A 16,171-nucleotide genomic window follows, 5' to 3' on the forward strand; every position below is an offset into this window, starting at 1 on the left:
CAAACAAACAAAAAAAAAAAAACAACAACAAAAAGCTTGCATCTCCTCTGTGAAATTTCTGTACAAAATGTAAGAAAGAATTTTTAAACAAGTAATAAATTATATTTATATGCAACACTGAACTCGGGTCTCACCTCCTCTGATTTGTTATGAAGGGGTTTTTCTTTCCCTATCACATTACACCTGAGTGTCCTGATGCTGTCACATGATGTACAGTGGCTCCAGATGGATTCCTGGACCATCTAACAGTTGTTAACACTACAAGGGGTAGTGTTTCTCATTCTCTATACCCTTTACACACACACCAAAGCACCCATTAGCACCCTTTGATATTCAACACTCATTTCAAAACGCTGTGCTGCTTTCAAATATGTGTTTTATTAAAGTAAACATTTCATTAGTTCCAGAAAGAAAAGTTCCCCCCTCAGTGATAAAGCAACTGTTCACATTCTGTGAATATTGGCACTTTTCATTTTCCGAGCTCCGGGCTTTGTGCTGTTATTTTAATATCCATGGACGACATTTGTCTTGCTGACTGCTTGGCCCAAAATAGTGCTTTTAATCTTTCTTGTTATTGCGTATTTTGCGGCACATTTCACAAGCTCTGGCTGCGGTTATTTACTCTGATTATAATTGGCCGTCCTGCTGAGGGGGAAAAAATAAGCAGCCCAGAGTTGTTGTTTTTTTCTCTTCAAGCAATACGACGCAGTATTTTTGATCATCGTGACTTGTAGCACTTTGATCTGGAAACATGTTCATCTTTACAAGATTTACAGGAAATGACACAGTGTGTAGGATGTTTAAGCCTTTTATTAAAGGGGAATGGGAATGTTAACCTGATATACATAGCTGTTAAATCACTCCAATTTACATACATACTGCAGGAAGAGGAGAAACACACGGATGTATAGTTTTACAGCGAACCTGTGGCCAATAATACAGCTTGTGCAGTGAGGTATTTGCCAGTCACAGTGTGCACATTAACCTAATGAGTACCAGGTGGAAGAAAACCTCATCAGTCATGGTTGAAATCAGCCAAGTTCAAATATTTCTGCTATGCATAAAGGCCACACAGTTTCCTGCCCATCACACAGTGACAAAAGAGGCTCTTAAGAGGCAGGAAGGAATATCTAGTGATGAAGAGATGTCAGGTGAAGATCCTCAGATCTGATATTCCTTTTGACCCTGGAGGAGACTGGAACACTAACAACGATGTGATCCAGCAGATCCTACAGGAATGGGAGTAATACTCCTGACTGGACATTTTTTAGAGTGAAACAATGCTGAACTTTCACAACTGGTGCTGTGTTGTCTTTCCATCAGTAACTTCACATAATAAATGAACGTTAAATAAGGCACAAACCAAAACAGAGTCCCTTAAGGGAAACACAAACGAAAACATTTTACTTATTCAATCCATAATTAACAATACATTTCAATATCACTATTTACATTCATATTTTGAGTTACAGGTATGTACAGGGCAAACACAAATGGCCTGAAAGGTAATAAGAATGCCTACAGTAGGTATCGTCTGCATCGTTACTTTAATTAACCTCAATCAAAGCATAGGGCTGGGTAATATAGCAATGAATATTAAATTAAACGGCCTCAAAATGCACATTTACACTGAACTAGCCTACAAATGGTCCGTACCTTCATAACTCCACTGTTACTCCCACCGGCTGAGTGTCAGAGTTTTCTTTTTCTTTTTTTTTTAAATCCAGCACTATTTTTTGCAAACATAATATTTCCTTGCGTTTCACTCTTGTAATTTTTCTAAACGTATTTGGGAATGAATTTCTGGCTCAGCTGTAATAAGCGATTGCAACTAGAGGGAAGGCTAAAATTACTCACCACACTTTGGAAGATGATTAGCAGTACCTTGACAAAGCCAATAAAACAGACCGGCAGAAGAGTGTTCAAACTTTCCTGATTCACAGTGTCCGAAAATTCAGGAACCAATGAGTGAAATACTTAATTTTATATTTATTATTTACAACATATGCTTCATGTGTTTTACGTACCTTTACACTCTGTATTATGTTTTTTTTTACAGATTTGCTCAACATATTCCCAATGGTCCCTGACTTTCCAGACACCCTGTAAAAGGTCTCGCTATTTTTGAGCACCTCCAAGAGTATAGAAGTTGAGTGTAAAGGATCACAGGGAAGTTCTCCAGAATTTGTCATTATAGGGAAGGAAAGTCGATATCAAGAACTGTATGTAGTGAAGTGTATTGGATACTGAAAGATGCAGTCTTCTATTCTGTCCTCAAAATGGCAGCGATTATACAGTGTGATGTCACATGAAATGCAAGGATATACACACTACGTCTTCAAGTACTGTAACCCTTTAGCTAATATCAGTGGACAAAAATAGAGGAAATTATATTATGCACTTAGTTTTTTCAACCTTTTCGTTGAAGCATATTTTACCTTTCACTGAAAATGATAAATCAACATTAAATTAAAAAAAAAAAGGCAACAGAACCATAGCAGAAAGGTGTGACATCAAATAAAAGGCTGTAGATGAGGGTGTGATGGGCAGCGCTCACTGCTCCGTCTGTCCTGGGTGTCAGCGTGTGAGGAGGCTTTCTCTAGTGTGCACCAGCAGGGGGGGCAACCTGTCCTGTGCTCTGCTGGCTGGGAGCTTTCACAGAAAGCAGAATGAGGCCTTTGGGGGCCTGTCGCTCGGCTTGGAGCGGAGAGGAGTGGGACGGCTGTCTCAACCTCCACCACTTTTCTCTGAGTCTGTTGGAGCGATCTGAGTGTTCCTCACAGTTTAATGTCCTGCGACTCAGACATTTTAGCCAGAGTTTTCTTCACCCTGAGGGCGGTGAGGCGGGATCCTGGGTTATGCGCCCAGCATTCACTCATCAGCTTGCCCATCTGCCTGAGGCACTACACACACACACACACCAAATAAACTTGCTGCTTCATTTAGTTTAATAATTTTCTCTAATCTTGCACACCTGCAATTTCATGCACATCTGTATAGTAGAGGCAGGTATGCTGGATTAGGGCTGAGACATCTAAGGACCTCATTTATAAAATATGGCTATTATATTAATATGAGTCGTACATCAATGTAAGATTAAATCCATTGATTTTTAAGCTCATATGTGACTGCACAAGTGAACAAGTGATACAAATATAAATGATGAAATAAAAAGATAAATAAAAATAAAATAAATAAAAGCCTCCTTGTAATGTTTGCGACTCATCTGTGGGCTTCTTTCAAGCCCCACACTTAATATAAGGCTATAATTCACTTAATTATAATTATAATAAAGAATAATTGAGGAGACGGGAGTAGAGGGGACGACAGGGACGTTGCTTGTATAATAAGTACCTCATCACTTGCCCAACGGTTGGCAAAAGAGGGCCGCTGTCGCTTTATACACACCACTCCTCTCATATCTTCATAGGATGGGTCTGTAGGTACCTGGTCATGGTAAGGCAACTGATACTCCTCCACAATCCCTGTGCAAATCACACCGTCATGTCCATTTAACACAGATACAGATATGGGTAGTGTATGATTTCTAATGCCATGTTCACCTAGACACTACTGCCTAATAATTTGTACATAATGTTGTAGATTATTATTATTATTATCACATTAGTGATAAAGTTCATAATAATATTAAGTCTATACAATTACGTATTATGCAATGTGTTCACACTGACCTCCTGACACACATCTCCTGGCGATCTCCCACAGGATCAGGCCAAAGCTGTACATGTCAGCCATGATGTAGGACTGAAAGTGGTTGCAGTTCAGGGTTTCGTCCAGTACCTCTGGGGGCATATAGCGCTTGGTGCCCACTCGTGTGTTAGGAGGAATATCTACCTCATTGGTGTCACTGTGAAAACAGAGGAAACAGGTGTTCAATTGAGGTAACAGGATAAAAGCCTAGTCACACAATTTCATTAAATTCAATGATCTCATTGTTAAACAACACATTTTGTAATATAGCAGATATAGCCTACATTTACAGATTAAGTTTAAATAAGAACATTTTAATCTGCATAATGTCCATATTTTGTGTAAAATCATACCAAATTGCAGTAAAGGAAATAAAAGTTTCACAAGATGCCTTCTTCCATTATGTAACTGCTTTCAGCAACTTTTTAAAGTATTTTTAGAAGGTCATACTGTTACTTAACCAATACAGCTGAAGGACTGGATGTACCTTTTACATAAAAATGATTGTGGTATCTTTCATTCATTTTACAAAAAATGGAGCTAATGTCAATGTGTTTTAGGTTGTTTAATATTTGCATACTTGTACTATGGTTGTTTAAAAAAATGGTTTAAAAAAGTAGATGGCAGGTCATTTAGATCGTTTAGACATGAAGCCTTATGAAAATGACTGAAAAATGACTCATGGAAATTATAGCTGCTCTCCACTGCCACTGCTCTTGAAGGCTTTTTTTCTTTCTCAAATTTCCTCATGGTGAAGTAATGTTTCCTCACTGTCCCATCGAGTCTAACACTGATTGTCCTTGAAGTCGTGTACCTGATGAACTTGACAGCTAGTCCGAGGTCAGCGATGCAACATGTGCCATTATTCTTCACCAGAATGTTCTTACTCTTGAGGTCACGGTGGGCGATGGCTGGCTTGCCCTGTGTGCCGAAGATCTCAGTGTGCAGGTGGCAGAGCCCTGAGACGGCCGAGTACGCTAGGCGTAGCAGTGCCCGTATATCCAGCGTGGTGGATTTGAGGTAGTCGTAGAGAGAGCCGCTCTCGTGGTAATCTGTGATCAGGTACAGCTGTGTCCATGAGCCTGTTCCCTTTATGTCTGCTGCGATAAAGCCTGAAGAACAGTGGTTCAGAATTACATATGTTATTTCCTTATAACAATCTTCAACATAGTTATATGAAGCTCTGTCAAACAAGCTAACTAAAAACATCACAGCTATGATGAACTACTTTACCTAGTATATTCTCATGCCTCATGAGGACAGTCTGGTAAATCTCGGTCTCTCTGAACCAGCTGGCCTCCTCAGTGGTGAAGAACACCTTGACAGCCACCCTCTCGCCTCTCCAGCGGCCCATCCACACCTCCCCGTAGCGTCCCTTTCCGATCTGCTTCACCATCTGGATCTGCTTAGCTATGGTGCGCTGCACCTGCAGAGCCAAAAACAGGCAGAGTCTTACAGCTGATCGGTGGATTAAACTCAATTAGCAGCTATGATCTTAGACAACATGGCACAGATTGTATTGTGCTCAAAGTTGCAATGGAATGGTATGATAAACACACAGTATGATAATCATACAGTCCAATATTGCATAATGGTGAAGCACTGCAAGAATGACTTTATCTGGCCTTGCTACATTCCAAATTCTACCTAAATTCAGCTTTTTCAGATTTTGATCTGGAAATTTTTGTGATATTATCAGCTATATGTGTAGATTGTAAGTGTGCTATTTCAGATTTCCCTAGAAGATATATTTACTATTGGTATATTGTTTAATACCTCTGGACATTCAAGCCAACTGGCTGACTACAGAAAGATGCAGGTGCAGTTCATGTTTCTCACCAGCAGGGGAAGTCCTGAGCCACTGCCTGAACTCTGTGACTGCTGGATCAGGTCCTTCAGAGACTCTCCTGGAGGGATGTATGACTCGTCCTGCTCCAAACCAATAGTATACCGGGGCCTCAGCTCCTGGCGCTTGTACCTGAAATAGATACATTGTCCTTGAAATTTCATGGATGAAATGACTTTACTTTTATTAGCAGTATTTATCAAGTATTAACTGATTATGTCTGCTATTTTATTGATTGTTGCTTCATAAATGTCGATTACATTGTATGTTACATGTGATAGTCAGAAACATTTTAACACGCTATATTTTAATTTTTTGTTTAAATATGCAATGGACACATTTGATCTGCTCTAACTTGGATCACAAATAGGCTAGAAATACTTAATTGATCAATCTATTTAGACACTTGTAGCAGATAACGCTCTATCAGTCTTTTTTAGTGCCCCTGTCTTTAGTAAAGCACTTATTTAGAATTCAGCTAGGATTAGTAGGTGGGCAAAATTTGAATACATGTATATTTAATAAATACTAAAAATATTTTTCCATACTTAATTGAAAAACTAGACAAAAATTAGTAAAAGATTTTGTGATGCATTCAACGATTGTAAACACAATGTCCCTCTCCTTATTATTACTTTTGATGGGAATTTACCTGAAGTAACAGAACACAATGATAAAGATGAGGATAATGCTGCACACGGCTACAGAGATGAACAGAGCCATCTGGTGGATGCTGTTGTCCACGTAGTCTATAGTGAAGAGGGGGAAGAAAAGCTTTTTAGTCACTCTAGGCATTCATGCCGACTTCATTATTCTATTCTATTCTTATACAAGAGATCAGTTTTGTCCGTGGGTGTGTGTGTGCTCGTGCGGAACGTGCGGATTGGAAACTGAGTCGTGATCGATCACATCCCCTTCCTGCAGCAGTGCGATCAGGTTGCTACCTGACGACACCAGTGAAGCCCCAAGGTTCTGCTCTCTGGGACTCTAGCCTTACTGCCAAGCTCCTGCCTGTCAGGGGTGCAAGCGGACTCCGTCCACACACACACTCCAGTCATACACAAACACAATGCACATCTTTGCACCAGTCATCTGCATGCTTGGTGGACGAGCTTCATCTGCTTCATCTCAGGAAGGATGTTGTTGTCCTTCTTTCTGATTAATTTGTCCCCATGTCTCCAGTGTCATCATTACAGAAATAGTGCACCCTTGTTCTCTCATACACACAGCCACCCACCCTTTCAGCCACCCCTCCACACAGTCAGAATGTGAGAGCTGGGATGTCTCACAGTGTGATAGATGGACAGATAGCTGCTTGGTGCTGAGGTTGGAAACCCAAGCGCTCCCTGGAGCCTGGCTGTCCTTTTCATTACAGAGTGAAAGAACAAGCAAAGACGAACGACTCTGGTTCATCTGCCACCCCTCCCACTATGCACTCCACTCATCACGGCCTAAAATGTGTGGTTTGTAACAGTTTAACCTGTCACAAACCATCAGGCAGGAGCAGGCCATCAACGCTCAGAATCACTGAGTGTGTGTGTGTGTGTGTAAGAACACAATAGTGTAGATATGTCTGTTACTCTGATATTGTTGTCCTGTTCAGTACAATTTCAAATCACATATGTAACGAGAGAAGCACAGCTTTTGATGAGTTTGGCAAGATGTTATCTTAAATGTTGTACTTTCTCTCTATCCCATATACTGTAGTGCACTTGTGGTCTTGTGGTCCATATTTTCATGTGCCTCTGAGATCCACAAGGCCGTGGGGTGTCCTTTTTCTTATTGTGGTTCTTAAAAGGTGCTTAAGACGTCCTCTATATGCCCTTAATATGGTTTTAGCATTCCCAGCATTGGCTCTCTGATAATATTTATTAGCTAGGACCAATATGGCAGGTAAAAAGACATTGAAGCCAGATATAAAGAATAACATAAATATTTTGGCATTCATTTAATTTATTCTAAAGAATGACTGTTTCTCTGTGTGGAAAACTACAGCTGTTTCATCAACTACAGGTAATAACAATACAATTGAGTGCGAGTTTGTGAATTTGTGCTGTTGGTATCATTAACTGGCCAGCCTTTGTGAATGATGTGGAATGACGTTAAGCTTTCAATAAGGTCCAAATACTCACTTTTACCGCCTTGCCCCCTGCATCTCAACAACATTGAATAGGACGACAGCGCTTTAGAATTTAGAAGGTCTGATTACGACTGTGATGTGTTACACTATTTTATGAAGCCTTACTCGGGGTGTTAATAGGAGGCAGGGTTGGATGAAGGTCTCGGTTGCAGTAGTCCTGATCCGTACAGCACTCCAACGCCCTTCTTAAACGAGAATTCCCCGTATCCTGAAGAGCAAAATTGATTGAACCTATTTATTGATTTAAAAAGAACAAAATACAACCAAAAAACCATCTGGACTAAGCAGCAGAATAAAAAAATTCCAAAAGTGCTTCCTCACCCTGCACTGAAATTCAGAGCCCACCAAACCCAAACAGCCTGAGGTGAGTGTTGGGGGGCCACCCTCTTCCTCCTCCACCATGGTGAAGCAGTAGCCATCAGTTCTGTAAACATCAGCACAGTTAACACTATTTAAACTGTCGTCACCATCAAAACACCAGACCTGATTTGAGTTATTGAAATCAGTGGGACAGCATCAAGAAGCGATATTGAACTAAATTAAATTTGTCTTGTGCAGAGTGTGTATGTGTGTGCTGCTCAGGAACCCTGATCGCCATGGATGAAATGTAATAGCCAGACTGAATAGGTTAAAAATATCTGACTGCACAAAGCACATACAGGTGTTGCAGATGGAGTTTTAATAAAAAACACATAAAGGTCAAATATGAAAAGGGTATATGTAATACTATAATACTAATACTATCTTTAATGCTATCCTGATGGAAGTGGGAAAAATGTCTACCACTACCAGGATATTTGTACCTTTTCAATTATACAAAGATTTTTCCTAATTTCTAATATTTCTTTTAATAGAATAAGATTTGTATGTACATTTGCTGGCCATGAAAGAATGAAGTTAGAGGGTGCTTGATTATTTTAAAGTATTAGATTTTCAACCAACCAACAAACAAACTAACAAACAAAATAAAACAAAAGAAGACGAAACCCAGTGGTTGTAGTGGTATATGGGTCTAACCTGACACCTGCAGGTTGGTACAATAACTCTACTGTATTGAGGAATGTACAGATGTGGATCTAACCTGCAGGTGTTGTTGACAGAGTCCTCTGGACAGTGGTGGTAACAGTGACACCACAGTGTCCTCTCAGGAACCACAGGCACTGAGCTCCTAATGTCCTCCTTTCGGCTATCCAGCGTCACCTTCCCAGAATTCCTCAACAGCATTGCGTCCAGCACGTTCGCTGCAGAGAGCAAAAGAAATGCAGACTCTAATGAGATCAATAAATCACATCAGGGTAATCAGTGTGTGTTGTGCTCACACTGTAAATGAATCTTTCATGTGTGTTTGTCGTGGCAGAAACTCGGACAGTGTTTATAAAAGTCAGACCTATGGCTGCACCGAATCAGAGTGCACAATCACGAAGAAAGGTCTTTTTGTGCTCCACATGAACAGGGTGTGTGTGTGTGTGTGTGTGTGTGTGTGTATCTCCGTACACTGCTTCTTTTCTAAAGTGCTACTTTATATAGCACCTCTACATTCCACAATTCCAGACAATTTGTTCAATAGACAGATTCGATGGTTAGTCATTTTTATAACCGCAGCTTCAGGGAATACAAATGGTCGCGTCCATACAGGCATTTAAAATGGGGTTGCCTGAGTGCTACCTAGAGTCTAATGGAGTTTGGCTGTGCTAGAATAACAGACGTTGACCACAGAGGAAAGCAAAAGCTTTGCTCGTATATATTACACTCAGAATTCTACGGCTGTCTGTATTGGATGGCTTTGAAGAGGTCTTATATTCCACCAAAAAAAAGGGGGGGGGCAATCACCTTTATAACAAGCTGTACTAGGATTCTCCGTGTGTGAACTTCTAACCACATGCCTTTGTTTGCAAAGACGTGAGCGGTGGACATTTCAGCACAAATCTATTGTTGCGGTTTTCAATGATAAATATTTCTGAGTGAATCAGGGTGTTAAACAGCATGAAAGATAATCTGAGCGGCAATAATTATGTCTAGTCATCTGTGCAGACATAACATACTGAAATAGATTTTCTAATCCCATGCATATTAGCCCGAATGTGCAGCGTTAGGAAGCTCTTTAGTGAGTTTGTTGATAGATATTACATATAAATAGACTCAGCAAGTGGCCCGACACCTCTCAGAGGACCCTAGTTCGATGACAGCGTAGTAAAAGATTGATCAAAAGATCGACTGCATGTGTCTGTGTGTGAGGAGTCACTGCAAGCCACAGGCATACCCCCAGACTGCTATTCACACTCACTTATTGTAGGACATAAATCAGATGGCATGGCTGAAACTAAGCCAACATTGATCCACTGCCTCTCAGTAGCTCTTAGACACAGTCGTTTATTTCACCATTACATTGTGCACAAACATATCTGCCACTACTTCATCCTGGGACACACACACACACACACACACAGACAGACAAGCACTACGAAATACTGTCATCTTGAATGAATAACAGCAAAAAAAAGAAGAAGCTTGGTTTCACAAATGCAATGCTCATCTTTGTCAATCTTTAAGTGAAAGAATTAAAAAAAGACATTAAAACAAAATTATATAAATGAAACATTCCAGCCAAACAACTTGTAAAACTACTTACATCTCCCTTTATTATTTATAGCCCTAAGGAATATTAAAAATGAAAGCATACAAATTGCTATGGTTTAATTTTTTTGCATCGTTGTCTGCCTCCAGGAACTCTGACCATTTCCTTTTTCCTTTTATAGATATAAGGATACAAAACTTCCATTACCATGTGGAAATAGAGTGAGGTCTGGAGAGAAGAGGGCAGTCCATCTGCAAAAATGTTTACTTCACTAATATATAGTGGTGCCAATATTTTTGAAACCACTATCCAGAAAGCAATGGACTGAAATTTTTTTTGTAAAAATAAAGATGTACAATAGATGTTGGTTAAAAATATTACATATTACATTTGTAATTCACTTTATACATCGATAATTTACCAGTAATTTGGTTTGACTCTGGACTGTAAGACTATTAGTGTACTGCATTTCTCTGAACTGCAAAGAGCGTGCAAGTCTTTTGGGAAACGGACCCTGATCATCCCGGTAAACATTATGGCCTATCTCAAACACCTTCATCACACTTTCGAAATAATCCCCGCTCTAATATCAACAGTTGCAGTGCACTGAGTGTGCATTAGGCAGAACAGCTTGTTAGTGTTGAGAGTGGGCGAGTAATTTGTAAATGAGTCAGGCGCTGGCACCACATGGCTGGTGTGTATCTTTAAAGAGAACACTCCGTGTCGTGCTGACATGGGAGGTGGCGTGGCAATACACGGCCAGATGGCTCTGAGCTCGACTGTTGCGATGAAAGTTCTTGTATCTTTCGGGCAAGCGAACGCTGCCACAAAGTCAGTACTAAACTTTCTCAGTGTACCATCAGTGGCAAGTAAGGTTAGTTGGATTGAAAGTTCTGAAAATGTAAAGTGATTAAATATAGAGGAAAAGGGAATCCTGCGTTAAAAACGTGCCCCCAGTGTAATGGAGTTAAAAGCTAAATAAATCTCCATTCTTAACATGCTGTTTATTCTCTCATTTTCCTCCATTAAGAACTCACACAGCCCGTTCACATGTCATGTAAAGCCCACCTCTCTACATTTACTTAGCTTGTGATAAATTGTTGCTGATGCTTTCAATGTGATACGGGGTTAGGTGCTGATCTCTGGCCTGGTTCCCTATTCAGAGGCCGGGAAAAGGGGAAAGGGAAGGGCCATAGTGAGGGTGTGGTTAGATTTCTAGCCCTACAGGCAGGCCTGCCCGGAACTGAGCCGAGAGTGTAGCCATTAATAACACCCGCACTGTCAGGAAGGCCTTTTAAAGACCTTAGGAGATGTAAACACAGCAGGGCCTCACAAAGGCTGCGGCTCCACCACTTTACTCCGGCACCTTCAACCGAGGGCCCCTCTTTCTCTTTCTCTCACTTAATCACTCAGTCTCATTTGTCATAAAGGAATTAAGTGCTTCACATTTTAATTTAATGAAAAATTATTGCAAATCCTGACATAGGTGTTGGATCTGCAAATTCTTTTAAAATAAGATTAAAAAATACAAACTCATATTCTCTGCTTTTATTCAAATATTTCATAATCATTGGAAATTAACTGAATCATTCTTCATGTTTTTCAAGTTTCTTCTACTGAGAGAAAGTAAGAGAGAGAGAGAGAGAAAGAGAGAGAGAAAGAGAAAGAGAGAGAGAGTGAGAGAGAGAAAGAGAGAGAGAGGTCATACACACGCACACACACACACACACACACAGTCCCTCAGGGCTGGAGGATGATCTGTACCATTAGTCTTGTGGTTAATCAACGTACCAAGGCAACGCCACTTCCACCACAAAACAGCTTTGCACACACTGCTGAGCTTTTTAAGTTGCTCTGTGGGTAAAGCACTTCACTCTGTCTTTTAACAGGTCTTCATGGGGTCTTCATGGGGACTCCAACAACAGAGTTAAAAGAATGATGATCTAAGAATCATTTTAAATCATTTTGTTTAAAACAAAATGTAAAATAAAAAGCATTAAAAATAACTTGTCAGTGTGAAACTAAATTATGTCAGAATGGTGTGTGACATTCCCACTGTCTCTTACTCCCACTCACCTAATCTCAAGAAAACTCCTTCCAAGAAGCATGTGTATTGCAATAATTGTTATTTAGATTGCTAATAATGGAGATGTATATAACACAGACTAGAAGTTTTAAAATAAATAAATTAGATAAAGGTTAATCCATCAAACATCTTGAAAGGAAACCTGAGCAAAAATAAGCCAGGAAGCAAAACACAAAGAATAGTTGACGGATTGTGCCCAAGGCCGAGGTTTCATATTCAGAGGACCAAAGCACTTTCGATCTGTCCATCAGCTCACTGCGCTCTCGTACTCACACCTAAAAAACGTGCTGAGATCAGCAATGACATCCAGGCAAGGTTGGACAGAAACCTGACTCACAGCCGGGACACACAAACTCCTAAAAGAAAAACACACAGACTGATGTGGAACACAACTCGGGGCGCTACGTCAACGAAACATGGGCATGAATCTTTCTGACAACACATGGCAGATCCTATCACAGCGAAGCCGCTAATGGCTTTGGCCTAAGAAGTCCACATTCGTGTTTCAACAAAAACAGAAACTGCAAACACACACTGGTACTGCATATATCTGAGATGTTGAAAAAAAGTGTAAAGCTGTGATTCTTGCCAAATTGAGTAACACGTGTGAATTGTATCATCTGGAAAAAGTGAGTATGGATGACAGATTTTCCAGGTGCTGAGAATAAATCTAATGCTTCTGAAGAGTTCTGACCCGAGCGGCTTCACCCCAGATCAGGCATCTATCCATCACCCAGCCGTCATCTATCCCCCATTCGCTCCCCTTAACCCCTATTCACTTCAAAGCATTTGCCACGCCGCCAACAAACAGGGGCTAAATCCTGAGATGGCGTGACAAACCGGAGAGCTCTTATCCATCTTCCTTGTCTGCTCCAACCTCAGGCCACTGTCCTGCTCTCACTACTCACAGCTATGAGTTTTCATGGGTGTGGGCATCTGGGATGATGAAGAGAGCCACTAATCTGTTCCGCATTCGCGTACATTTGTCTGACTTGAATGCGTTCATGGCGGGACTGGATCCCCTAGTGACCGTGACCAATGGCTAAAGGAATTGTGGGGGTTCACATCAAGAGAGAGCTTCAGATGCATGCAGGAAAAAAAGCATCAATCTTTTTATAGTCTCATGGTCTATCTAGTCTTGTGGGACGGCAAGAGTTTTCTTGTTTTAGCACATCTGATCCAACTCAAGAAAGACAAGATAATTGTGCGGTGAATGAAGAGAACGGCCACACATGTGCTCTTCTTGTTCTAGATAATGCTTGCTAGCAGATTTTGAACATTAGGAGCATTGGGAGCTTCATTACAGCTAACAGCAAAATACATTTTGGATTTCATTATTGTGGCAAAATGTGTTAAGAGTCTGTTGAGACCAATTCCAGAAGGTATAATTATACAATAAAAAAAGGCACCAAAACTTCACCATAGCTACAGTGCAGCAGGGCTGTGGCAGCATCCTGCTTTAGACTGGGGCTTTTATCCAGGTGGAGGGAATCATGAATAGTTATTAATACCACTCGATTTTAGTGCAAAACCTTCAGGTGTCTGCTAGTAAGCTGAGGATTGCATGCCTTTCAGCATGAACATGACCCAAAACATACATGCAAATCAACACAGGAATGGCTGAACCAAAAGAAGATGAAAGTTTTTGAAGGAGCTCACCCAAGCTCAGACCTAAATCTAACTAAACATCTGTGGGGTGACCTGAAGTGGGATGTGCACAGGAGATTTGATGGATCCAGAATGTTTTTGCAAGAAAATGTAGGAATCTATTGCCAAGCAAAGATGTGTCACACAAATAGACTCTTACCCAAAAAGACTGAGTGGTATTTGGCCTATCGTGTAAGTTTAGGGGTGAGTACTCTCATGCAACCAGATTAAGCTTTTTATTATAATTTTTTTTTAACTTATTTTTTCTGCATTGTAATTTCACATTGAGGATGAAAAAAGTTCTGATATGATTTATCTTGCTTTTTCTTTTTTTTTTTTTACATTGTTCTACATCACAAGAACCTGCCATTTTAGTTGCAGACTTTTTATATCCTTTGTATATAGACATCCAACTACCTCATCTTCTCAAGTATATAAACTCTGCCTAGAATCATTTACATACTAACTTGTTTGACACTGTACAAGCTCCATGAGCAAAATGGAATATGGAGTCATGGAATGGAAACACCTAGCACATGGCTTCGATTTATTTCTGGCAGTCAGGATAAAAATAATCGCACATTTATTTGCATCAAAAGTAGTCAGCTCATTCATCTCTGACACCTGTACCTGTTTAGACTTGTAGTGACCACGGTGAGACACAATCCCAGCGCACTTTGCATCTCAGTAAAATAATCCACAGCGCATGCTTCCATTTCCCATTCAGAGTAAAACCGGACGAGCAGGAGCGTGTTATCGAGGGGAGCAGCTGGAGCCGGAGGGGAGGACTTGGCCAGGGTCATCACACCCCTGCCGGTTGTAAGCTCATTTACCTGAAAAAAACACCTGTGCCATCTGATTGTGCTTCAAAGACATTTGCAAAAGTCCATCTGATAAAGTGCGGTCTTTCTAATTTAGAGCAGAGCTGGATAAAGCAGCGGCCCGTGTTGCCTCCTCAAAAGGTCACTAAGGGAGCAGGTGTTTTTTTCCGGCGATGCGGACTGATAACTCTTGATCCTTGGATTCCACAGCACCCTGGATCATTTCCTGCTCTTTATTCAGCTCCCAAAACAAAACTGACCTTGTATCGGAAAACATATCGTAGCACATTTTGAACATTTACTGACTGCCAAGATGATAAGGAAAGGATGGGGATACAACCACGCTGAATGGGTGTGCGCTCAGCCAGATGAGACAAACGAAGTTTTCATGGGAAACAAAGCTTTAAGAAACATTTAATGCAGCTAGCAGTTCTAGCTGTAATTTAAACATGTGTATTAATATTAATGTGCTCATTCTAATGTCACTGTGTCTATTGCTTCTATAACTCATTCCTCAATCAGGGAAAAGGGTTCAATATAATCTAAGTATAATAATGTTGACATCTCAGTGAGATGGTAGAATGAGATGCTTATTTAACATTAATGAAAGGAGTCTCCAGTGTCAGTGTTCTGTGACAGTCAGAAAGTTTTCAGCACAAAGGACTTTCTGTGTCCTTAGTAACATGGCAAGCTGTGTTCTGACACTCTTTATTGCCATAAATTAACTTCAGGAGAGAGAAAAATATGTTGTCTTGCAGACGCTCCGTACCATTAAATTTAACTACAGATATAAATACAATGTGTTCATTAATAAAAGTGTGCTAAAGTGTGTTTATAGGAAAATAATCCACTTCAGGATGGAAACAGTGACTCTGCTTTATGTCAGCTGTAAGCGTATCACTGTCGTGGATTATTTTCCAATAACTACATACCCTGTTGTGTTTTATTACTCACTTAAGTTTACATTCTTGTGCTCCCATGATACCTAATTCAACTCATTTAGTTAACAAAAGAAGCATGAACTAGCTTTAACTGGGTTATAGAAATGCAAAAATATGCAGGACAGTAGTTCTCCATAGGTTTAATGCATAGTGTAATGGAAAATTAGGCAGTAGAGGTAAAATTCTGTACAAGTCATATTCTGAATTTAGCATTACAACTCCCCTAACCTCTCAGAGGGTTCTTGCTGTCAGTGAACTCTCTCCATACTAGATTCACTGTAGTTACGGGATAAAACGCTTTGCACTATTACTTCTGAGATAGTGATTGGTTCAAATGACCTTAAAAATAATTGCTGTCCCATTATAGCGTACTGGGACAGGAACACGTGATGAGCCGTGTGATG

The 16,171-nt window shown here is 40.3% G+C and overlaps 1 protein-coding gene across 4 annotated transcripts in view; it reads right to left on the reverse strand.

The window, feature by feature from the left end:
* Window positions 1-780: 780 nt before the first annotated feature.
* The window catches only part of bmpr1bb (bone morphogenetic protein receptor, type IBb), a 67,341-nt gene continuing 51,950 nt past the window's right edge, over window positions 781-16,171 (reverse strand). For all 4 annotated transcript variants that reach the window (XM_058412381.1, XM_058412379.1, XM_058412380.1 and 1 more), the window contains 10 exons: window positions 8,779-8,938; window positions 8,019-8,121; window positions 7,803-7,905; window positions 6,210-6,306; window positions 5,551-5,689; window positions 4,945-5,137; window positions 4,526-4,823; window positions 3,693-3,868; window positions 3,355-3,485; window positions 781-2,903 (listed from right to left, as the gene is read on the reverse strand). In XM_058412381.1, the coding sequence (XP_058268364.1) occupies window positions 2,778-2,903; window positions 3,355-3,485; window positions 3,693-3,868; window positions 4,526-4,823; window positions 4,945-5,137; window positions 5,551-5,689; window positions 6,210-6,306; window positions 7,803-7,905; window positions 8,019-8,121; window positions 8,779-8,938 (1,526 nt within the window). In that variant the 3' untranslated portion in view covers window positions 781-2,777. The remainder of the gene's footprint in view (window positions 2,904-3,354; window positions 3,486-3,692; window positions 3,869-4,525; window positions 4,824-4,944; window positions 5,138-5,550; window positions 5,690-6,209; window positions 6,307-7,802; window positions 7,906-8,018; window positions 8,122-8,778; window positions 8,939-16,171) is intronic.

The sequence above is a fragment of the Hemibagrus wyckioides genome, linkage group LG16 (assembly GCF_019097595.1).
Source record: "Hemibagrus wyckioides isolate EC202008001 linkage group LG16, SWU_Hwy_1.0, whole genome shotgun sequence".
In the NCBI taxonomy this organism is placed as follows: domain Eukaryota; kingdom Metazoa; phylum Chordata; class Actinopteri; order Siluriformes; family Bagridae; genus Hemibagrus; species Hemibagrus wyckioides.